General features: G+C 35.8%; 2 protein-coding genes across 2 annotated transcripts in view; one reads left to right on the top strand and one right to left on the bottom strand.

Moving 5' to 3' along the window:
• hoga1 (4-hydroxy-2-oxoglutarate aldolase 1) overlaps positions 1 to 4,344 on the bottom strand; it is a 13,845-nt gene extending 9,501 nt beyond the window's left edge. The window contains exon 1 of the mRNA XM_061914960.1: positions 3,980 to 4,344. Within this exon, the coding sequence (XP_061770944.1) occupies positions 3,980 to 4,181 (202 nt within the window). The 5' untranslated portion in view covers positions 4,182 to 4,344. The remainder of the gene's footprint in view (positions 1 to 3,979) is intronic.
• LOC133561571 (metal transporter CNNM1-like) lies at positions 2,219 to 25,709 on the top strand. The gene is made up of 11 exons (XM_061914948.1): positions 2,219 to 2,392; positions 6,090 to 7,606; positions 15,902 to 16,045; positions 17,698 to 17,838; positions 18,693 to 18,862; positions 18,931 to 19,021; positions 22,751 to 22,896; positions 22,958 to 23,186; positions 23,272 to 23,370; positions 23,461 to 23,565; positions 25,403 to 25,709. The coding sequence occupies exons 2-11, from the start codon at positions 6,226 to 6,228 to the stop codon at positions 25,474 to 25,476; spliced, it is 2,580 nt and encodes an 859-aa protein (XP_061770932.1). The 5' UTR covers positions 2,219 to 2,392; positions 6,090 to 6,225; the 3' UTR covers positions 25,477 to 25,709.

Raw genomic sequence — 25,709 nt, 5'->3', positions numbered from 1 at the left:
TAGAGAACATCCAAGATAAAGTTCGCAACTTTTGGTCGCTAATAAAAAAGCCTTGCCTGTACCGGAAGTAGCAGACGATGTGCGCGTGACGTCACGGGTTGTGGAGCTCCTCACATCTGAACATTGTTTACAATCATGGCCACCAGCAGCCAGAGCGATTCAGACCGAGAAAGCGAAGATTTCCCCATTAATTCGAGCGACGATGAAAGATTCGTGGATGAGGAAAGTGAGAGTGAAGGACTAGAGGGAAAAAAAAAAGACGAGGGCAGTGGGAGCGATTCACATGTTATTAGACAAGAAAGCGAAGATTTCCCCATTAATTTGAGCGAGGATGAAGGATTTGGGGCTTCACGGTGGCAGAGGGGTTAGTGCGTCTGCCTCACAATACGAAGGTCCTGCAGTCCTGGGTTCAAATCCAGGCTCGGGATCTTTCTGTGTGGAGTTTGCATGTTCTCCCCCGTGAGTGCGTGGGTTCCCTCCGGGTACTCCGGCTTCCTCCCACTTCTAAAGACATGATTGGCAACACTAAATTGTCCCTAGTGGTTGAACGTGAGTGTGAATGTTGTCTGTCTATCTGTGTTGGCCCTGCGATGAGGTGGCGACTTGTCCAGGGTGTAGTCCGCCTACCGCCCGATTGTAGCTGAGCTAGGCGCCAGCGACCCCAAAAGGGAATAAGCGGTAGAAAATGGCTGGAGATGAGGTGGAGACTTGTCAAGGGTGCCTTCTGCCCGAATGCAGCTTAGATAAGCTCCAGTGCCCCCTGCAACCCCAAAAGGGACAAGCAGTAAAAAAAAAGGGTGGATGAATGGAATATGTAGTGTGTACACTATATTTTTATTATGTCCTACATTTTGTTGAAGTTAATATGATAAATATATCCATAAGTACATTTTATTCTTACTTCTTGTGTATTCTTATACGTTTTTAAGTGAAGGAAAATTCTACCTACTAGTCTCCCACCTCTTCATTAAAAACACAAAAGGACATTAAAGTTCAACAAATTGTACGTTGTTTTTTTTTAATTACTAAAAAAAAGACTTATCTTACCTAATAGTTTCAAATGATTTATTAAAATACATCATACTTAAGCTCATTTCACTTTCATTTTCCCATTTTAGCTACTGCCTTCCTTTTATATTCTAGCTATCATAACACACTTCCGGTTAAAAAACAACACACTTCCGGTTTCCGGTACAATTGACCACTAAATGGTAACACCCGAATACGTCCACGTTAATCGATTCATGAGCTCATTTCATTTGTAGACCGACATCATTTACGATTCATAAAGTAATGAAGTGCTTTTATTTTCATGTTATAGAAAACTTCCGGTTTAAAAAAACACACTTCCGGTTTAAATGGTCACCCTGGTATCAATGCGCATGTTTCTAACTTTCGGTTTTATTTTGGTGGAGCGATTGTTATCATTAACATTAATTGTGACGTCATTGTTGCTCGTTTCACTTGTAGAAAAACAATCTTTGCTTTTTCATAAAGTAATAATGTGCTTTAATTTTCGAGTTATTCCATACTTCCGGTTAAAAACAACACACTTCCGGTTTGACCAGTCACCAAAGAAGCACTGCGCATGTTTCTAACTTTCGGCTTTATCTTGCTGAAACGATTGTTATCATTAAGATTAATTGTGACGTCATAGTTGTGCCTTTAAACTTGTTTCACTTGTATAAAAACAATCTTTACTTTTTCATAAAGTAATAATGTGCTTTAATTTTCGAGTTATTCCATACTTCCGGTTAAAAACAACACACTTCCGGTTTAAACGGTCACCCTGGTATCAATGCGCATGTTTCTAACTTTCGGCTTTATTTTGGTGAAGCGATTGTTATCATTAACATTAATTCTGACGGCATGGTTGTGCCCTTAAGATCGTTTCACTTATAGAAAAACAATCTTTACTTTTTCATAAAGTAATAATGTGCTTTAATATTCGAGTTATTCCATACTTCCGGTTAAAAACAACACTCTTCCGGTTTAAATGGTCACCCAGGTATCAATGCGCATGTTTCTAACTTTCGGCTTTATTTTGGTGAAGCGATTGTTATCATTAACATTAATTGTGACGTCATGGTTGTGCTTTTAAGCTCGTTTCACTTGTAGAAAAACAATATTAACTTTTTCATTAAGCAATAATGTGCTTTAATTTTCAAGTTATTCCATACTTCCGGTTAAAAGCAACACACTTCCGGTTTAACCGGTCACCAAAGAAGCACTGCGCATGTTTCTAACTTTCGGCTTCGTTTGGGTTTTTGATTTGATTGATTTATTGGAACTTTTATAAGTAGATTGTACAGTACAGTACATATTCTGTACAATTGACCACTAAATAGTAACACCCTTTCAACTTGTTTAAGTCGGGGTTAATCAATTCCTGGTAAGTTATACCACACTTCCGGTTATAAACAACACACTTCCGGTCTAACCGGTCACCCAGGAATAACTAAGCATGTTTCTAACTTTTGGCTTTATTTTGGTGAAGCGATTGTTTCTCAAAAAACATAGTGTGACATCATTATTGTGCCCCGTGTACCTTTAAGCTCGTTTCACTTGCAGATCAACAATCTTTACTTTTTCATCGCGTAATAATGTGCTTTTATTTTCCGATTAAAAACAACACTTCCGGTTTAACCGGTCATCCAGGAATCACTGCGCATGTTTCTAACTTTCGGCGTTTATTTTGGTGAAGCGATTGTTGTCAATAACATTATTGTGACGCCATAACGCCACGTTTAGCTTTGATCTCGTTTCACTTGTAGACCAACAATCTTTACTTTCTCATAACGTGATAATGTAATTTTATTTTGTCATGTTATACCACACTTCCGGTTTAACCGGTGACCCAGGAAGCACTGCGCGTCTTTTTAACTTCCAGCTTTATTTTGATGAAAGCGATTGTTCTTAATAACATTATTGTAACATTTAAGTTCGTTTCACTTGTACACCAACGATTTTTATAGTTCATAAAGTAACAGTATGCTTTTTTTTTTTTAGTTATCCTACACTTTCGATTAAAAACCACACACTTCCGGTTTAACCGGTCATCCGGGAATCACTGCGCATGTTTCGAAGTTGGCTTTATTTTGGTGAAGCGATTGTTCTCAAAAAACATATTCTGACATCATTATTGTGCTTCGTGTACCTTTAAGCTCGTTTCACTTGTAGACCAACAATCTTTACTTTTTCATAGTAATAATGTGCTTTTATTTTCTAGTTATATCAGACTTCCGCTTAAAAACAACACACTTCCGGTTTAACCGCATGTTTCTAACTTTCGGCTTCGTTTAGGTTTTTGATTTGATTGATTGAAACTTTTATTAGTAGATTGCACAGTACAGTACATATTCCGTACAATTGACCACTAAATTGTAGCACTCTTTCAACGGGGTAAATCAATTCATGGTAAGTTATACTAAACCTCCGGTTAAAAACAGCACACTTCCGGTTTTAACCGGCCACCCAGCAATCACTGCGAATGTTTCTAACTTTCGGCTTTATTTTGGTGGAAGCGATTGTTCTGATTAACATTATTATGCTGCGTTTAACCTTAATCTCGTTTCCACTTGAAGACCAACAATCTTTACCTTTTCATAAAGTAATAATGTGCTTTTATTTTCTAGCTGTACAACACTTCCGGTTAAATACAACACATTTCCGGTTTAACCGATCACCCAGGAATAACTAAGCAAGTTTCTAACTTTTGGCTTTATTTTGGTGAAGCGATTGTTCTCCAAAAACATATTCTGACATCATTATTGTGCTTCGTGTACCTTTAAGCTCGTTTCACTTGTAGACCAACAATCTTTATTTTTCATAACGTAATGTGCTTTTATTTTTTCTTGTTATACCACACTTCCGGTTTAACCGGTGACCCAGGAAGCACTGCGCGTGTTTCTAACGTCCAGCTTTATTTTGATAGAAAGCGATTGTTGTCAATGGCATTATTGTTACGTCATCGCTCTACCTTTAAACGGCATCTCGGCGTACTTGAGCAGGTTCTGGTCCAGTTTGTCGTAGTCCACGTCCTCCTGGGCGGTGAAGGGGGTGGCGATGGGCGGGTAGATCCCGCTCAGGTCCAGCCGGGGAGACGCAGCTGCTCCATGGTTCCGGCGGCTCCAGGTTCTGACCCAGTAAGCCGTGCCGGTCCAGGTCCTGGATCTCAGCATGACTGCGGTTCTAGTCCGGACTGACTCAGACCCACTGGGCTGACCGGACTTTGGAGCGTTCTGGTTAAATATTGACGGAAGTTCTCATGGTTCTGTTTGACTTTGTCCAATGTTTGACTTGAGTTTACCTTCCGTGACGTCATTGATGCCGCCACGTGACATGTCTTGTTAGGACCGAGCGCCTCCTTGTGGCGCCTTGGAGTCCTGCAGCATAACTGTAATACAAATAATATGATAAAAAAATGTCTTAATTAAATATATATTGTATGACAATAACAATATATTATAATATACCTTATGTTTTGATTAAATATAATGTTATAATATAAATACATGTTTTATAGTAACTGAATATATGAATAATATAGATAGTACTTTATTTAATATGCAAAATAAAATACGAATATATTCTAATATTTTTTTAAGAAATAGATCAAATATACATTTTAATATGAATATATTTTATATTTATATTACAATAAAAAATATATTAGAATGTGTAGTATATATATATACAATATTACAATATATACATAGTATATATCATCTTATGTTATAATGGAATACATAAATATTATAATTAAAATGTATCATAATATCTTATGATAAAAATATGTCTTATTTAAAAATGTATTAAAATGTAACTTATAAATAAATCAAATATATATTTGAGTATAAATATTTCATATTTATATTAGAATAAAAATATCTATTTATATAACATTACAATATATACATGATTTATATAATCTCATGTTATAACGGAATTCAAAAATAATATAATAAAAATGCAGCGTAATATCTCCTAACAAAATATGTCTTATAACATAAATGTATTAGAATATATCTGAAATTACAGTATAATTATTTTAATGATAATAATAATACATAGCGCTTTTCAGAGTAAATAAAAAATGTAAATATAAAACAGTTCAAAGTATTAGTATAAAATACAGGAAATATAAAAGCAGTAAATTGTAAAATAAATAATAATAATATTCATATATATATATACCTTGATATAGATGTATAGCTATAGATATATTATAAAATTAATATAGATATATTATAAAATGTTTTATTTTACAATATAAACATAATAAAATATATAGTATAATAAAATATGTAGACATTAAACATAACAATTTTAGAATATATCTGACATAACCATAAACATATATTGTGACACAAATATATCATTTTTTTTTCTTACAGTGTGATTAAAATTTGTTTAATTTATACTGTAGTATATTTATATTACATATTTGATCATGAAACTACTTGATTTTATTATTACTACTCATGAATTTATTAGAATCTGTTTCTGATGTCTTATACATTCAAATATATATGTTCATAAATAAGTTCCTTATGATTACATTTCTTATCATTATTATCTTAAATAATCCTAAAACAGTTTAATTATAATAAAAATACATCATAATATATTTTATAGTATGATCAATCTATTTATCATGTTGTGGCTATATTATATATGTTGTATATAAAGGAGCTTATAATTAATATAATTCACCTCACTTCGCATTTAACCATTTTATATTAATTATAATTATGACGACATTAGGAGTAATCATCTATATTGTCTGCTTCGTGCCGTGGTCGCTATGGCAACATTTCAAACAATTTGAGTGATCAAAAGACACACATACGTCATCAAATCAGAAGCTCAGCAGGACTTGACGTTGCTGCCATCTTGTGGTGACTTTTGTGCATCGCAGCTTCCGCTCGTCACGCGTGTCAACGTCGATAAATAAGTCATTTGATGTGATTATTATTATTATTATTATTATTGTATCAGCTCGCGGAGTATAGTCACATTAGTCAGAAAATTGCGCGACATGACCACATGTGCGTCATCGTGTGAATAAATCGACGTTTTCTGCGCAGGTGCTATAACTAGCAGCCAGTGACGTCACAGTGCAGCAGCAGCAGCAGCGCGGCAGGAAGCGGCTCTCCTCCGCCGCATGGACCGGAAACCAGGCGGCGGCGTCGTCACGTGACCCGGACCCAGCGTCTCCCCATCATGTCCGCGGCGGATGGTGCCTCCGTCCTCCGCCTCAGCCTCTCCCTGCTGCTCCTGCTCCCCGGCCCGGGGCTCGCCCTGCTCGGCCTCCGCCCGGAGGAGACCGGCGCGGAGCTGTCGGTGCAGGGCGGCGTGCTGAAGGCCACGGAGGGAACCCGCTTCACGCTGCGCGTCTACTACTCCTCCCCCGGCGGCCTCAACCGCACCGGCCGCGCCAACAACGCCGCGCCCTGGATCGCCTTCATCGAGGAGCCGGCGGCGGGGCGCCAGGGCCAGGCGCGGCCGCGCGGCAGCAACGCGTGCGCGGACAAGAGCGCGCGGACGTCCGACATCGAGGTCCTGGGCTCCTTCAAGTCCGCGTCCAGCCAGAACTCGGTGCTGGTGGAGCTGCTGGCCAAGGAGCTGCGGCGCGGCGAGAGCATCAAGTTCTACTCCGTGTGCGCCTTCGACGGCGCCAAGTGGGAGCACTACCGGACACGCGACTTCTGGGTGGCGGTGGAGGAGCGCGCGGCGGCGCCGGAGCTCTGGCTGCAGGTGGCCGTGTCCGTCCTGCTCCTCGGCCTCTCCGCGCTCTTCAGCGGCCTCAACCTGAGCCTGCTGGCGCTGGACCCGGTGGAGCTGCAGGTGCTGCAGAACAGCGGCACGGACGCGGAGCAAAAACACGCGCGCCAGATCGAGTCCGTGCGCCGCCACGGCAACTACGCCTTGTGCACGCTGCTGCTCGGCACCGCGCTCATCAACGCCTCGCTGGCCGTGTGGACGTGCCGCGTCCTGGGCATGACTTGGCTCGCCACGGCCGCCTGCGCGCTCGGCGTCTTCTTCGTGGGCGAGATCCTGCCGCACGCGGTGGCGTCGCGCCACGGCCTGGCCATCGCGTCGCGCACCATCTGGGTGACGCGGCTGCTGATGGTGCTCTCCTTCCCGGTGTCCTACCCCGTCAGCAAGCTGCTCGACCTCCTCCTCCACCAGGAGATCTCCAACTTCTACACCCGCGAGAAGCTGCTGGAGATGCTGCGCGTCACCGACCCTTACCACGACCTGCTGAAGGAGGAGCTCAACATCATCCAGGGCGCGCTGGAGCTGCGCAGCAAGACGGTGGAGGACGTGCTGACGCCGCTGGGCGACTGCTTCATGCTGGCCGCCGACGTCGTGCTGGACTTCAACGCCATGACGGAGGTGATGGCCAGCGGCTACACGCGCATCCCCGTCTACCAGGGCGCGCGCTCCAACATCGTGGACATCCTCTTCGTCAAGGACCTGGCCTTCGTGGACCCGGACGACTGCACGCCGCTCAAGACCGTCACGCAGTTCTACCGCCACCCGCTGCACTGCGTCTTCAGCGACACCAAGCTGGACGCCATGCTGGAGGAGTTCAAGAAAGGTCAGGGGGCGCGCACGCACACACACACACGAATCGTATCAAAACCGGACGTGCGCGTGCACGCGGGTTCGAACCCCGAACCCCGACATTCTAACTTTGGCTCACACTGGTCACTTCATTAGGGACACGAAGGCAGAATGGACGGAAAGTACCACAAAGTTTTACTACAACAATACTTGTTGTTGACATCAGTGTGTACTATTTATACTGCACTATCCTGTATGCAGTATAATAGTAGTATTGTACACCGTATATGCAGTACAATAATAGTATTATTATACACAGTATATGCAGTACAATAGTAGTATTATTATACACAGTATATGCAGTACAATAGTAGTATTATTATACACAGTATATGCAGTACAATAGTAGTATTATACACAGTATATGTAGTACAATAGTAGTATTATTATACACAGTATATGCAGTACAATAGTAGTATTATACACAGTATATGCAGTACAATAGTGGTATTATTATACACAGTATATGCAGTACAATAGTAGTATTATACACAGTATATGTAGTACAATAGTAGTATTATTATACACAGTATATGCAGTACAATAGTAGTATTATACACAGTATATGCAGTACAATAGTAGTATTATTATACACAGTATATGCAGTACAATAGTAGTATTATTATACACAGTATATGCAGTACAATAGTAGTATTATTATACACAGTATATGCAGTACAATAGTAGTATTATTATACACAGTATATGCAGTACAATAGTAGTATTATTATACACAGTATATGCAGTACAATAGTAGTATTATTATACACAGTATATGCAGTACAATAGTATTATTATCATACACAGTATATGTAGTACAATAGTAGTATTATTATACACAGTACATGCAGTACAATAATAGTATTATTATACACAGTATATGCAGTACAATAGTAGTATTATACACAGTATATGCAGTACAATAGTAGTATTATTATACACAGTATATGCAGTACAATAGTAGTATTATTATACACAGTATATGCAGTACAATAGTAGTATTATTATACACAGTATATGCAGTACAATAATAGTATTATTATACACAGTATATGCAGTACAATAGTAGTATTATTATACACAGTATATGCAGTACAATAGTAGTATTATTCACAGTATATGCAGTACAATAGTAGTATTATTATACACAGTATATGCAGTACAATAGTAGTATTATTATACACAGTATATGCAGTACAATAGTAGTATTATTATACACAGTATATGCAGTACAATAGTAGTATTATTATTCACAGTATATGCAGTACAATAGTAGTATTATTATACACAGTATATGCAGTACAATAGTAGTATTATACACAGTATATGCAGTACAATAGTAGTAGTATCATACACAGTATAAAGGCTTGCAGGTTACTGCAGTGTTGTGGGCGGGGTGGTTTTCGACCAATCAGAGGCCGGGCTGCTGCTCCACTTCCTGCCTTGTCAGCACTTTGGTACAAGCTGCTTGTGATGAAGATGCTGAGGATGAGGAGGATGAAGATGTCACCTTGCCAACGAGGAGGAGAGTGTGGTTGTCATGGCAACACCTCACAAATATGACATTGAAAAGAAAGTTACATTTAGTCACCATGTTGTCATCTTCTAAATATACTTTGTCATATTCTTCATGCTGCTCAAACTAATACTTTTTGTAAAACACTAAACTACTTCCTCTAGCTTTACTACTACTTCCTGTAGCTTTACTACTACTTCCTCTATCTTTACTACTACTTCCTGTAGCTTTACTACTACTTCCTCTATTGTTACTACTATTTCCTCTATTGTTACTACTACTTCCTCTAGCTATACTACTACTTCTTGTAGCTTTACTACTACTTCCTCTATCGTTACTACTAATTCCTCTAGCTTAACTACTACTTCCTGTAGTTTTACTACTACTTCTTCTATCTTTATTACTACTTCCTCTATCTTTACAACTACTTCCTGGAGTTTTACTACTACTTCTTCTATCTTTACTACTACTTCCTGTAGCTCTACTACTACTTTCTCTAGCTTTACTACTACTTCCTTTATCTGTACTACTACTTCCTGTCGCTTTACTACTACTTCCTCTATATTTAATACTACTTCCTGTAGCTTTATACTACTTCCTCTATCTTTACTACTACTTCCTCTATCGTTACTACTACTTCCTGTAGCTTTATTACTACTTCCTTTATCTTTACTACTACTTCCTGTAGCTTTATTACTACTTCCTCTATCTTTGCTACTACTTCTTCTAGCTTTACTACTACTTCTTCTATCTTTACTACTATTTCCGGTAGCTCTACTACTACTTCCTGTAGCTTTACTACTACTTCCTTTATCTGTACTACTACTTCCTGTAGCTTTACTACTACTTCCTCTATCTTTACTACTACTTCCTGTAGCTTTACTACTACTTCCTCTATCTTTACTACTACTTACTGTAGCTTTATACTACTTCCTCTATCTTTACTACTACTTCCTGTAGCTTTACTACTACTTCCTCTATCGTTACTACTACTTCCTGTAGCTTTACTACTTCTTCCTTTATTTTTACTACGACTTCCTGTAGCTTTACTACTACTTCCTCTATCTTTACTATTACTTCCTGTAGCTTTACTACTACTTCCTCTATCTTTACTACTACTTCCTGTAGCTTTACTACTACTTCCTGTAGCTTTACTACTACTTCCTCTATCTTTACTACTACTTCCTGTATCTTTACTACTACTTTTAGCTTTACTACTACTTGCTGTAGATTTACTACTATCTTCTGTAACTTTACTGCTACTTCCTGTATCTTCACTACTACTAACACATCTATATTTTGTACTACTTCCTGTTTATTTACTAATATTTTCTATAGCTTTATTACTACTTCCTGTAGCTTTACTACTACTACTACCTGTATCTTTACTACTACTTCCCGTATCTTTACTACTACTTCTAATAGCTTTACTATTACTTTCCATATCTTCACTACAACTACTTCTCGTATATTTACTCCTACCTCCTGTATCTTTACTACTACTACTATAATTACCCATGTCTTTACAACTACTTCCTGTATCTTTACTAATACTACCTGTATAATTACTGCTATTTCCCGTGCGTGGCCAACGCTGCTCTCTACTACTTTAACTTTGACTTCCTTTATCTCTACTACTACTACTACCCGTATTTTTACTACTAATTTCTGGATATTTACTATTACTTCCTATATCTTTACTACTACTTTCTGTATATTTACTATTACTTCCTGTATCTTTACTACTACTTTCTGTATCTTTACTACTACTTCCTGTATCTTTACTGCTACTTTCTGTATCTTTACTACTACTTCCTGTATCTTTACTACTACTTCCTGTATCTTTACTACTACTTCCTGTATCTTTACTACTACTTCCCGTAGTTGTCAGTCAGTCAGTAAGTTAGTTATCAATTAGTAAGTTATCAGTTAGTTGGTTAGTTATTAATCAGTCAATTAGTGACATAAATAAAACTTTGATGAAACTTTGAGGAGATTTAATAAATGAGATGTGATGACATTTTGGGGATGATGCGGATCACATGTTGTGTTACTGTCAGACTGCACTCTTCATGCTAACTTTGCTAACTTTGCTAACTTTGCTCCCTGCTTCTTTGTGCTTTGAGGAAGTTTGAGGAGCTGCTGAAGCTTTTGTTGCTCTTTGATTGCTTTTCTACTTTGGAAATATTTTCTCTTCTTAGTTCTCTTAGTTATTTTCTTAGTTCTGTAGTTATTTCTTGTGTTAGTTCTCTTCTTAGTTATTTTCTAAGTTCTCTTCTTAGTTATTTCTAAGTTCTCTTGTTAGTGCTCTTGTTAGTTCTCTTCTTACTTGACTTGTTAGTTTTCATGTTAGTTCTCTTGTTAGTTATCTTCTTAGTTCTCTTCTAGTTATCATGTTAGTTCTCTTCTTACTTGACTTGTTAGTTTTCATGTTAGTTCTCTTGTTAGTTCTCTTCTTAGTTCTCTTCTAGTTATCATGTTAGTTCTCTTCTTACTTGACTTGTTAGTTGTCTTCTAGTTATCATGTTAGTTCTCTTCTTAGTTCTGTTCTTACTTGACTTGTTAGTTTTCATGTTAGTTCTCTTCTTAGCTCTCTTCTAGTTATCATGTTAGTTCTCTTCTCAGTTTTCTTGTTATTTCTCTTCTTAGTTATTTTGTTAGTTCTCTTCTTAGTTCTCTTCTTGGTTCTCTTGTTAGTCATCTTCTTAGTTTTGTTTTAGTTCTCTTCTTAGTTATCTTCTTATTTCTCTGGTTAGTTCTCTTGTTAGTTATTTTCTTAGTTCTCTTGTTAGTGCTCTTCTTAGTTCTCTTCTTACTTGACTTGTTAGTTTTCATGTTAGTTCTCTTCTTAGCTCTCTTCTAGTTATCATGTTAGTTCTCTTCTCAGTTTTCTTGTTATTTCTCTTCTTAGTTATTTTGTTAGTTCTCTTCTTAGTTCTCTTCTTGGTTCTCTTGTTAGTCATCTTCTTAGTTTTGTTTTAGTTCTCTTCTTAGTTATCTTCTTATTTCTCTGGTTAGTTCTCTTGTTAGTTATTTTCTTAGTTCTCTTGTTAGTGCTCTTCTTAGTTCTCTTCTTACTTGACTTGTTAGTTTTCATGTTAGTTCTCTTCTTATCTGTCTTTTTAGTTATCGTGTTAGTTCTTTCTTAGTTTTCTTGTTATTTCTTTTCTTAGTTTTTTTGTTAGTTCTCTTCTTGGTTCTCTTGTTAGTCATCTTCTTAGTTTTGTGTTAGTTGTCTTCTTAGTTATCTTCTTATTTCTCTGGTTAGTTCTCTTCTTAGTTCACTTCTTAGTTCTCTTCTTAGTTCTCTTCTTACTTGACTTGTTAGTTTTCATGTTAGTTCACTTCTTAGCTCTCTTTTTAGTTATCGTGTTAGTTCTCTTCTTAGTTTTCTTGTTATTTATTTTCTTAGTTCTTTTGTTAGTTCTCTTCTTAGTTCTCTTCTTGGTTCTCTTGTAAGTAATCTTCTTAGTTCTGTGTTAGTTATCTTCTTATTTCTCTGGTTAGTTCTCTTGTTAGTTTTCTTCTTAGTTATTTTGTTAGTTCTCTTGTTAGTTCACTTCTTTGTTCTTTTGTTAGTTGTGTTCTTAGTTCTCTTGTTAGTTCTTGTCTTAGTTCCCTTCTTGGTTCTCTTGTCAGTCATCTTCTTAGTTCTGTGTTACTTATCTTCTTAGTTACCTTCTTATTTCTTTGGTTAGTTCTCTTAGTTCTCTTGTTAGTTCTCTTCTTACTTGACTTGTTAGTTCTCATGTTAGCTCTCTTTTTAGTTATCGTGTTAGTTCTCTTCCTAGTTTTCTTGTTATTTCTCTTCTTAGTTATTTTGTTAGTTCTCTTCTTAGTTCCCTTCTTGGTTCTCTTGTTAGTCATCTTCTTAGTTCTGTAGTAGTTATCTTCTTAGTTATCTTATTTCTTTGGTTAGTTATCTTATTAGTTCACTTCTTAGTTCTCTTGTTAGTTATTTTTTTAGTTGTCTTGTTAGTTCTCTTGTTAGTTCTCTTCTTACTTGACTTTTTAGTTTTAATGTTAGTTCTCTTGTTAGTTCTCTTTTTAGCTCTCTGGTTAGTTATCGTGTTAGTTCTCTTCTTAGTTTTCTTGTTATTTCTTTTCTTAATTCTTTTGTTAGTTCTCTTCTTAGTTCTCTTCTTGGTTCTCTTGTAAGTCATCTTAGTTCTGTGTTAGTTATCTTCTTATTTCTCTGGTTAGGTCTCTTCTTAGTTTTCTTATTATTTATTTTCTTAGTTATTTTGTTAGATCTCTTCTTAGTTCTCTTATTGGTTCTCTTGTAAGTCATCTTCTTAGTTCTATGTTAGTTATCTTCTTATTTCTCTGGTTAGTTCTCTTCTTAGTTTTCTTATTATTTATTTTCTTAGTTATTTTGTTAGATCTCTTCTTAGTTCTCTTCTTGGTTCTCTTGTAAGTCATCTTCTTAGTTCTATGTTAGTTATCTTCTTGTTTCTCTGGTTAGTTCTCTTCTTAGTTCTTTTGTTAGTTCTCTTGTTGGTTCACTTCTTTGTTCTTTTGTTAGTTGTGTTCTTAGTTCTCTTGTTAGTTCTTGTCTTAGTTCTCTTCTTGGTTCTCTTGTCAGTCATCTTCTTAGTTCTGTGTTAGTTATCTTCTTAGTTACCTTCTTATTTCTTTGGTTAGTTCTCTTGGCTCTCTTTTTAGTTATCATGTTAGTTCTCTTCTTAGTTTTCTTTTTATTTATTTTCTTAGTTCTTTTGGTTAGTTCTCTTCTTAGTGTTCTTGTGAGTTCTCTTCTTAGTTATCTTGTTAGTTATTTTCTTAGTGTTCTTGTTAGTTCTCTTCTTAGTTCTTCTGAACTTCATTTCTAAACATCTTTTCTTCTTCAAGCGCAGCTCGTTAGGCATAAACGCTTTTTTTTTCTCTCGCTCTGGACTGACCCACTTAGCTCATTGAAAAAGTGTGTGTGTGTGTGTGTGTGTGTGTCTGTGTGTGTGTGTGTGTGTGTGTGTGTGTGTGTGTGTGTGTGTGTGTGTGTGTGTGTGTGTGTGTGTGTGTGTGTGTGTGTGTGTGTGTGTGTGTGTGTGTGTGTGTGTGTGTGTGTGTGTGAAAGAGAGACGAGGATTTCACTGAGGAAATTGAATAGATGCCAAAAGAAGTGAAAGGATTCACTTTGTTTGTGTGTGTGTGTGTGTGTGTGTGTGTGTGTGTGTGTGTGTGTGTGTGTGTGTCTCAAACATTTACATAAAATCTCTTTTCACACAGGTTTTGTCATGATTGTAGGACACACACACACACACACACACACACCATCATCCTTTGTAAATTATTACATGTTCTTTTCCATCCAAGCAGATCATCTCTCGAAATAGAACAGCTTTGTTTTATCCCCCAAAGTGAGGTTTTTGTTTGATTAAAAAAGGTTCTTTATTGTTCTCCAGCTGCTGCCTGATCCAATTGAAGCCTGTATTTAATTCACCACACTATATATATATATATATATATATATATATATATATATATATATATATATATATACATATTGTTGACAAATGTGTCTAAATCTGTGTTAGTGAGCATTTCTTCTTTGCCAAGACAATCCGTCCCACCTCACAGGTGTGGCATATCAAGATGCTGATTAAACAGCATGATTGTTGCACAGGTGTGCCCAAGGCTGGCCAAAATAAAAGGCCACTCTGAAATGTGCAGTTTGGCTTCCTTAGGGGTCCACCAGCATCTCCTTCACAACGTTGACATCAGCAAAGCACTCTCCCACACACGTTATGCAAGCCAGTTGTTGCAGCAGCTGTCCGGGTGGATGGTTTCTGACCATCATGGAGGTGCAACCCTTCTTAAGACCTACCTCTTCTCGCTGGCCTTTGTCCTGAGCTGAGTCCGCCCATTAGGCCACCATTTCTAGTGTGCCCCCCCCCCACAACTACCCATTTGCTTTATTTTTTTTTCCATTTTGTCTGACTTTTATTATTAGTAGTATTTTTTATTCTGTAATTTTTTTTTTTTTACTTTTTATTTGACCCCTTTTACCGTATTGCTTTTGCACTATCTTATTTAGCTTATTCGTTGTTTATTTTCTTTGTTTATTTTTGTTTAGATTTTTGCTCTATGCTTTTTAACCTGGAAAGCACTTTAGTTCAATTTAAAAACTGTTGTAAATGTGCTGTATAAATAAAGTTGCCTTACCTTGCCTTGCAACTGTTGGATGTGGCTGGTGTGCTTACACGTGGTCGGCGATTGTGAGGCCGTTTGGATGTACAGCCAAATTTTCTGAAAAGCCTTATGGTCGAGAAAGGAACATTCAATTCACGGACATTGGCTCTAAGGGACATTCCCGCAGTCGGCATGCCAACTGCACGCTCCCTCAAAACCTGCAACATCTGTGGCATTGCGCTGTGTGATAAAACTGCACATTTCGGGGTGGCCTTTTATCGTGGGCACCTGTGCAATAATCATGCTGTTTAATCAGCATCTTGATATGCCACACCTGTAAGTGGGACAGATTATCTTGGCAAAGAAGAAATGCTCACTAACACAGATTTAGACAGATTTTTACATCTTTGACTTCAAGTCATGAAAAATGGGAGCAAAGACTAAAGTGTTGCATTTATATTTTTGTTCTATCTCATGTACACACACACACACACACACACATATATATATATATATATATATATATATATATATATATATATATATATATATATATATATATATATATATAATCCTTATTATTGTGAAAAAAGGCCAAATAAAAAGTGAATGTGTGTCGTTCAGGTAAGTCTCACCTGGCCATCGTGCAGCGCGTCAACAACGAGGGCGAGGGTGACCCGTTCTACGAGGTGATGGGCATCGTCACGCTGGAGGACGTCATCGAAGAGATCATCAAGTCCGAGATCCTGGACGAGACCGACCTTTTTAGTAGGTCTGACACACCTGACTCAACCTGCTGTGTGTGTGTGTGTGTGTGTGTGTGTGTGTGTGTGTGTGTGTGTGTGTGTGTGTGTGTGTGTGTTTTATGATGTGTGTGTGTGTGCATTTAAATGTGTTTATGATGTGTGTGTGTATGTAAATGTGTTTATGATGTGTGTGTGTATTCAAATGTGTTTTATGGTGTGTGTGTTTATTTAAATGAGTTTATGATGTGTGTGTGTATGTAAATGTGTTTATGATGTGTGTGTGTATGTAAATGTGTTTTATGATGTGTGTGTCAATGTGTTTTATGTGTGTGTGTGTGGGTGTATGTAAATGTGTTTTATGATGTGTGTGTGTATATTTAAATGTGTTTATGATGTGTGTGTGTGCATTTAAATGTGTTTATGATGTGTGTTTCAATGTGTTTATGATGTGTGTGTGTGTGCATTTAAATGTGTTTATGATGTGTGTGTGTATGTAAATGTTTTTTATGATGTGTGTGTGTATGTCAATGTGTTTTATGATGTGTGTGTATGTAAATGTGTTTTATGATGTGTGTGTCAATGTGTTTTATGTGTGTGTGTGTGGGTGTATGTAAATGTGTTTTATGATGTGTGTGTGTATTTAAATGTGTTTATGATGTGTGTGTGTGCATTTAAATGTGTTTATGATGTGTGTGTCAATGTGTTTATGATGTGTATGTGTATTTAAATGTGTTTATGATGTCTGTGTATGTAAATGTGTTTTATGATGTGTGTATGTGTTTTATGATGTGTGTGTATTTAAATGTGTTTATGATGTCTGTGTATGTAAATGTGTGTTATGATGTGTGTATGTGTTTTATGATGTGTGTGTATTTAAATGTGTGTTATGATGTGTGTGTATGTGTTTTATGATTTGTGTGTTTGTATGTAAATGTGTTTTATGATGTGTGTGTGTGTCAATGTGTGTTAACATGTGTGTGTTTGTGTTTTATGATGTGTGTGTGTGTATGTAAATGTGTTTTATGATGTGTGTGTATTTGTTTTATGATGTGTGTGTGTACGTAAATGTGTTTTATGATATGTGTGTATGTAAATGTGTTTTATGATGTGTGTGTATGTCAATGTGTGTTATATGTGTGTTTGTGTTTTAGGATGTGTGTATGTAAATGTGTTTTATTATGTGTGTGTATGTAAATGTGTTTTATGATATGTGTGTGTGTAAATGTGTGTTATGTGTGTGTATGTTTTATGATGTGTGTGTATGTAAATGTGTGTTATGATGTGTGTGTATTTGTTTTATGATGTGTGTGTACGTAAATGTGTTTTATGATATGTGTGTATGTAAATGTGTTTTATGATGTGTGTGTATGTCAATGTGTGTTGTGATATGTGTGTTTGTGTTTTATGTGTGTATGTAAATGTGTTTTATGATGTGTGTGTATGTAAATGTGTTTTATGATATGTGTGTATGTAAATGTGTGTTATGTGTGTGTATGTTTTATGATGTGTGTGTGTATGTAAATGTGTTTTATGATGTGTATGTCAATGTGTGTTATGATGTGTGTGTGTGTATGTTAATGTGTGTGTGTGTGTGTGTGTGTGTGTGTGTGTGTGTGTGTGTGTGTGTGTGTGTGTGTGTGTGTGTGTGTGTGTGTGTGTGTGCGTGTGTGTCAGCGGACAAGCGCAGCAAGCGGCGTGTGAGTCGTCAGGAGAGGAAGCATCAGGACTTCTCCATCTTCAAGACGAGCGAGGACGAGATGAAAGTGAAGATTTCTCCTCAGCTGCTGCTGGCCACACATCGCTTCCTGTCCACAGGTGAGCCGCCCCCTCACTTCCTGTCAGCAGCCCCCTCACTTCCTGTCAGCCGCCCCCTCACTTCCTGTCCACAGGTGAGCCTTGATCAGGTCAAAGGTTTGAAGTGGTGAGCTTGTAGTACCTCTGCAGACCTGAGGGGAGCGCTCTGATTGGCTGTGTGTCCGCAGAGGCGGAGCCTTTAAGCCCGCCCACATGTGATTGGCTGTGTGTCCGCAGAGGCGGAGCCTTTAAGCCCGCCCACATGTGATTGGCTGTGTGTCCACAGAGGCGGAGCCTTTAAGCCCGCCCACATGTGATTGGCTGTGTGTCCGCAGAGGCGGAGCCTTTAAGCCCGCCCACATGTGATTGGCTGTGTGTCCACAGAGGCGCAGCCTTTAAGCCCGCCCACATGTGATTGGCTGTGTGTCCGCAGAGGTGGAGCCTTTAAGAACGCCCACATGTGATTGGCTGTGTGTCCACAGAGGCGGAGCCTTTAAGCCCGCCCACATGTGATTGGCTGTGTGTTTGCAGAGGTGGAGCCTTTAAGAACGCCCACATGTGATTGGCTGTGTGTCCGCAGAGGTGGAGCCTTTAAGCCCGCCCACATGTGATTGGCTGTGTGTTTGCAGAGGTGGAGCCTTTAAGAACGCCCACATGTGATTGGCTGTGTGTCCGCAGAGGTGGAGCCTTTAAGCCCGCCCACATGTGATTGGCTGTGTGTCCACAGAGGTGGAGCCTTTAAGCCCGCCCACATGTGATTGGCTGTGTGTCCACAGAGGCGGAGCCTTTAAACCCGCCCACATGTGATTGGCTGTGTGTCCGCAGAGGTGGAGCCCTTTAACCCCGCCCACATGTGATTGGCTGTGTGTTTGCAGAGGTGGAGCCCTTTAAGCCCGCCCACATCTCGGAGAAGATCCTGCTGAGGCTCATCAAGCACCCAGACGTGGTCCAGGACCTGGGTTTTGACGACAAGCAGAGGCGGGCGGCTCAGCACTTCCTCTTCCAGCGCAACAAGCCCGCCGACTACTTTGTGCTGGTGCTGCAGGTAGGTAGGCAGCAGGCTTTTATTGTGAAGGGCGGCGGCTGACATCCTGCCTGCTGGTGGCGCTGCAGGGTCGGGTGGAGGTGGAGTTTGGCAAGGAGGCGCTGAAGTTTGACAACGGAGCTTTTTCTTATTTTGGAGTTCCTGCCCTCATGTCAGCTGGTACACTTTTATTATTCTTTTAATGATCAACATCATGACTTTTATTTTCTTAATCATCATCATCATGACTTTTATTTTCTTAATTATCATAATCATGACTTTTATTTTCTTGATCATCATCATCATGACTTTTATTGTTCTTTTAATTATCAGCATCATGACTTTTATTTTCTTAATCATCATCATCATCATGACTTTTATTTTCTTAATTATCATCATCATCATGACTTTTATTATTGTTTTAATTGTCATCATCATCACTTTTATTTTCTTAATCATCATAATCATGACTCTTATTATCGTTTAATTATCATCATAATCATGACTTTTATTTTCTTAATCATCATCATCATCATGACTTTTATTATTCTTTTAATTGTCATCATCATGACTTTTATTTTCTTAATCATCATCATCCTAATCATGACTTTTATTTTCTTAATCATCATCATAATCATGACTTTTATTTTATTAAGCATCATTATAATAATGACTTTTATTTTCTTAATCATCATCATCATAATCATGACTTTTATTTTATTAAGCATCATCATAATAATGACTTTTATTTTATTAATCATCATCTTGACTTTTATTATCTTAATCATCATCATCATGACTTTTATTTTCTTAATCATCATAATCATGACTCTTATTATCTTTTAATTATCATCATCATCATCATGACTTTTATTTTCTTAATCATTATCATCATAATCATGACTTTTATTTTCTTAATCATCATCATCATCCTAATCATGACTTTTATTTTCTTAATCATCATCATCATCATCATGACTTTTATTTTCTTAATCATTATCATAATAATCATGACTTTTATTTTCTTAATCATCATATTTGTCATCATAATCCTAACTTTTATTTTCCTAATCATCATCTTTAGCATGACTTTTATTTTCTTAATCATCATCATAATCATGACTTTTATTTTCTTAATCATCATCATATTAATGACTTTTATTTTATTAATCATCATCATGACTTTTATTATGGTAATCATCATCCTTATCATCAAAATCATGACTTGTATTATAATAATCATCATAGTTATCATAATAATGACATTTATTATGTTAATAATCATATTTATCATCAAGATAATGACTTTTATTTTTTTAATCATCATATTTATCATCATAATAATGACTTTTATTTTAATAATCATCATATTTAGCATAATAACATTTATTATGTTAATAATCATATTTATCATCATAATAATGACTCATTATCTGAATCATCATCTTTATGATCATAATGACTTTTACGATAATAATCATCATATTTGTCATAATAATAACATTTATTATGTTAATAATCATATGTATCATCATAATAATGACTCATTATCTGAATCATCATCTTTATGATCATGATAATGACTTTTACGATAATAATCATATTTGTCATAATAATAACATTTATTATGTTAATAATCATATGTATCATCATATTAATTACTTTCATTATCTTAATTATCTTCATCATAATAGTGACTTTTATTATGTTAATCATAATCATCATCATAGTAATGAATTATCTTAATAATCATCATTATAATTACTTTTATTAACTTAATAATCATCTTTATCATCATATTAATGACTTTTTATTAAAATAAAAATCATATTTAACATCATAATAATGACATTTATTATAATACACAAATCATACAATAATATTTATTATGATAATATTTCATATTTAGCATAATAATGACTTTTATCATGTTAATCATCATCATCATCATGACTTTTACTATAAAAATAATCATATTTATGATCATATTGATGACTTTTTTATAATAATCCACATCTTTATCATCATGATAATGAGTTTTTTAATAATAATAATCTGTATCGTAATAATGATGTCTTTTATTATAATAATCATCTTTATCATCAAATTAATGACTTTTATTATAATAATAATCATTATCATCATAATAATGACTTATTGTAATACACATATCACACACTTATAATGACATTTATTATGGTAATAATCAATCAATCAATGTTTACTTATATAGTCCTAAATCATCTTTATCATCATGATAATGACTTTTATTAATTTAATCATCATTATTATCATCATAATTTGTATTATAATAATTATATTTATGATTATATTAATTACTTGTATTATAATACATATATCACACTCTAATAATGACATTTATTATGGTAATAATCATCTTTATCATCATAATGACTTTTATTATGTTAATCATCATCATTATTGTCATAATGACTTTTATTATAATAATAATTATCTTTGTCATCATAATAAAGGCTTTTTATTATATTAATAATCATATTTATCATAATAATGACATTTATTATCTTAATAATCATCATAATACGAACGAAATGTATTATGTTAATAATCATCCGTATCATAATAATATTTATTATGTTGAAAATCATTATCACACATTAATATTGACATTTATTATCTTATCATCATTTTTTTTATCATAATAATGACTTGTATTATATTAATAAGCATATTTATCATCATATCAATGACTTTCATTATAATCATCATTTTTATCATCATAATAATGACTTTTATTATATTAATAATCATCTTTATCATCATATTAGTGACTTATTATATTAATCATCTTTATTATAATCATGATAATGACTTTCATTCTAATAATAATCCTATTTATACTAATAATAATGACATTATAATACACATATCACACACTAATAAATACATGTATTATGGTAATAATGATCATTATCATAATAATAATAATAATAATGACATTTATTATCTTAGTAATCATCATTATCATAATAATAATGACATTTATTATGGTAATAATCATCTTTATCATAATGACTTTTATTATGTTAATCATCATTATTATTGTCATAATAACTTTTATTATAATAATAATTATCTTTGTCATCATAATAAAGGCTTTTATTATATTAATAATCATATTTATCATAATAATGACATTTATTATCTCAATAATCATCCTTATCATAATGACTTGTATTATAATAATCATCTATCATATTAATGAGTTTTATTATAATAATAATCATCATAATGACTTTTATTATATTAATAATCATCTTTATCATCATATTAATGACTTTTATTATAATACACAAAGCACACACTAATAATGACATTTATTGTGGTAATAATCATCTTAATCATCTTTATTATAATCATATTGACTTTCATTATAATTATCATCTTTATCATCATAATGACTTTTACTCTAATAATAATCATCTTTATACTAATATTAATGACATAATACACATATCACACACTAATAAATACATGTATTATGGTAATAATGATCATTATCATAATAATACTAATGACATTTATTATCTTAGTAATCATCATTATACTAATAATTACATTTATTATGGTAATCATCATCATAATGACCTGTATTATGTCAATAATCATCAGTACAATACTAATAAAGACATTTATTATGTTGATAATAATCATCATCATAATAATATCATAATTGTTATTATTAAAAACATATATGATAATTTTGAAGGAAATAGTTTCCATTTGACATGAAGTGCTAACACCCTCATGAGGTTGCTAGCATGCCAGCGTCCAATCAAAGGTATTGCTCATCAATTATTATGATTGATGACGACTTTTAACGAGCTTTCAAGCCCAAAAGGTGTGAAAGTGACCTTTGGTCTTCAGACTCCAGGTCGCCGTCTCGCAGCAATGCTACCGACGGCGCCGAGTCGGCGTGTGCCGGCGGCAGCGTGATGCAAGTGAACGGCGGCGCCAACGTCTACCTGCCGGACTACTCGGTCAGACAGCTGACGCACCTGCAGGTGGTCAAGGTGAGCCATGGCGACAGGCGGGAGGTCAACAGCGCCGATGACCCACAATGCTCTCTGGCAGATCACCAAGAGCCACTACCAGAACGCCGTGACCGCCAGCAGGATGGACACGTCGCCTCAGACGCCCGACGCCTGTCTGGCCGTCGAAGAGGCCTCGCCGCCCGAGCGCGGCGCCACGCTGGCCCCCCCGCCCAGGGATCTGGGCCGGCCCTCTTCGGCCAGAACGCGGGGACAGCAGTCGGCCGTCCCTCACGCCACCTCGCTGCTCAACCACCGCAACCGCATCGTCCGTAAGTGAACGCCCGCCAGCTCAAACAGGAAGTGCGCTCGCTTTCTGACCCCCCCCCCCCCTCTGCACCACTTCCTGCGCGACAGGAAGTAAGTCGGACGGCCAGAGGAGTCCCAGCGATTGCGTCTTCCTCATGATGGACGAGATCCCCTACATCGGAGAGGACGGGCCCCACGCGGACCACGGTAACCACGGCGACCACACTGACCGACCGGACGGCCGGTTTCCATGACGACGATGTTTGTGTCCGGCAGTCACCTTTCTTTGTCCCGCAGACATGGCCGACGTTCCCATGGCGACCGACACTTCCCCTTTCATCAGCAGCATTTCTCTCAGCGCCTCAGAGGACACGCTGGGGAAGAAACTCCTCCTCAAACTCAGTCTGTCTCACACACACACACACACACACACACACACACACACACTTTATTGCCTTCTAGAGGAAGAAGGTGGTACTGCACTCGACAAGATTGCCATGCGCAGCTTGTTCTTCCACTTATTATTATTGTTTTTTAGGGACCGCAATGTCCCTTTGGTACAATGGGACAGAGAACCCTATTGTATTTATTATTATTTTTGTTATTATTATTATGATTGCTACAAATATTATTATAATTAAGTAAGTATTATCATTATTATTATTGGTATCATTATTATTACAATCACCATTGTTATTATCATTATCATTCTTATTATCATGATTGTTCTTCTTCTTATTATTTTGTTATTGTAAGTATTATAATTATAAATAATAATTATTATTACTACTATTATGATTGTTATAATTATTATTGTTCTTATTCCTCTAATCATAATTTGTATGATTGCTATTATCATATATTTTTATATTATTATGATTGTTATGATAATTATTATTTACTTAATTATAATTATTAGTAATAACTATCAATATTATTTTTATTATTATTGTTATTTTTTATTATTATGGTTGTCATTATAAGTATTATAATTATTTTAATAATAAATATAAGTATTATTATCATTATTAAAATCATCATCGTTAGTATTGTTATCATTATTATTGTTATTATGATATTATTATGAGTATTACAATTATTAATAATAATTTGAATTATTATTATTGTTCTTGCTATTATTATCAATAATATTTGTGTAACAATTATGATTATTATTATAAACATAATTATTAATAATAATATTTGTTCTTGTTTTATCACTGTTATTATGATTGTTATGAGTATTATTTTAATTATTGTCAATTATTATTATTACGGTCATCATTTTTGTTACTATTCTTATCATTATTATTTTTATTATTATTCTTATCATCATTATTACCATGGTTCTTATAATCATCATATTTTTATCATTATGATTGTTGTTATAAGCATTATAATTATTATTAATAATTAGTATTAATTATAAATAATTATTGTTATTACTATTATAACAATAACAACAATAATAGTAATGATAAGTATTATTATTAATAATAATACTTATTATTATGATTGTTATAAGTATTATTAGAATTCTTAATTATTATCATCAAGATTAATCATTGTTGTTACTATTATTATCATTGTTATCATTATTGTTCTTATCATCATCATTATTGTTGTTCTTATTATCTTTTTTTATTGTTATTATGATCGTTATTATAAGTAGTTTAATTATTATTAATAATTATTATCATTATTAGCCCTGTGATTAGGTGGCGCCCGATTGTAGCTGAGATAGGCTTAGAAAATGGATGGATGGATGATCATTATTATTGTTATTATCATTATTATTACTATCATCATTTTTATTCATGTATTTATTATTGATATTGTTTTATTCTTATTATAATTATCATTAATATTGTTGATATCATTATTATGATTGTCATTATATAAGTATTATTACAAGGAGCCTGTCCAGTGGCTTAGTGGTTAGAGTGTCCGCCCTGAGATTGGTTGGTCGCGAGTTCAAACCCCGGCGGATGGAAGCCATTACCTTCCTTGCTTGGCACTCGGCATAAAGGGTTGGAATTGGGGGTTCAATCACCAAAAGGATTCCCGAGCGTGGCCACAGCTGCTGCTCACTGCTCCCCTCACCTCCCAGGGGGTGAACAAGGGGCTGGGTCAAATGCAGAGAATATATTTGAATAATTATTATCATCATTATTATTGTTGTTGTTATTATAATTGTGTTTGAAGGTGCATCACATGACATACAAACCTGTCCTTTCAGGTCACAAGAAGAGACAAAAGTCGCATGAAGGCGACAAGACACCAGAAGAGAACACAGATGGAGTTCCCTCTTAGCGCCAACATGCTTTATGGGACACCGTCCTGCAGGGGGCGACGGTGCACACCCGCAAAAGACACTTTTATACGCCAGGGCGTCGACGCCGAAACTGAGCTTTTATTTTGAAAGAGGTCATCATTTCTGCTGCTAGCTAGTTTCATACTTCAATGCTGTAAAATATGTGACATAAAAGCCAACACGAGCAGTCCTGAGTCCAGTGAGTGATGGTGATAAACTTTTGTTTTCCCGA

The sequence above is a fragment of the Nerophis ophidion genome, linkage group LG01, assembly GCF_033978795.1.
Source record: "Nerophis ophidion isolate RoL-2023_Sa linkage group LG01, RoL_Noph_v1.0, whole genome shotgun sequence".
In the NCBI taxonomy this organism is placed as follows: domain Eukaryota; kingdom Metazoa; phylum Chordata; class Actinopteri; order Syngnathiformes; family Syngnathidae; genus Nerophis; species Nerophis ophidion.
The sequence above is the reverse complement of the archived record's forward strand: the minus strand, read 5'-3'. Positions and strand labels throughout refer to the sequence as shown.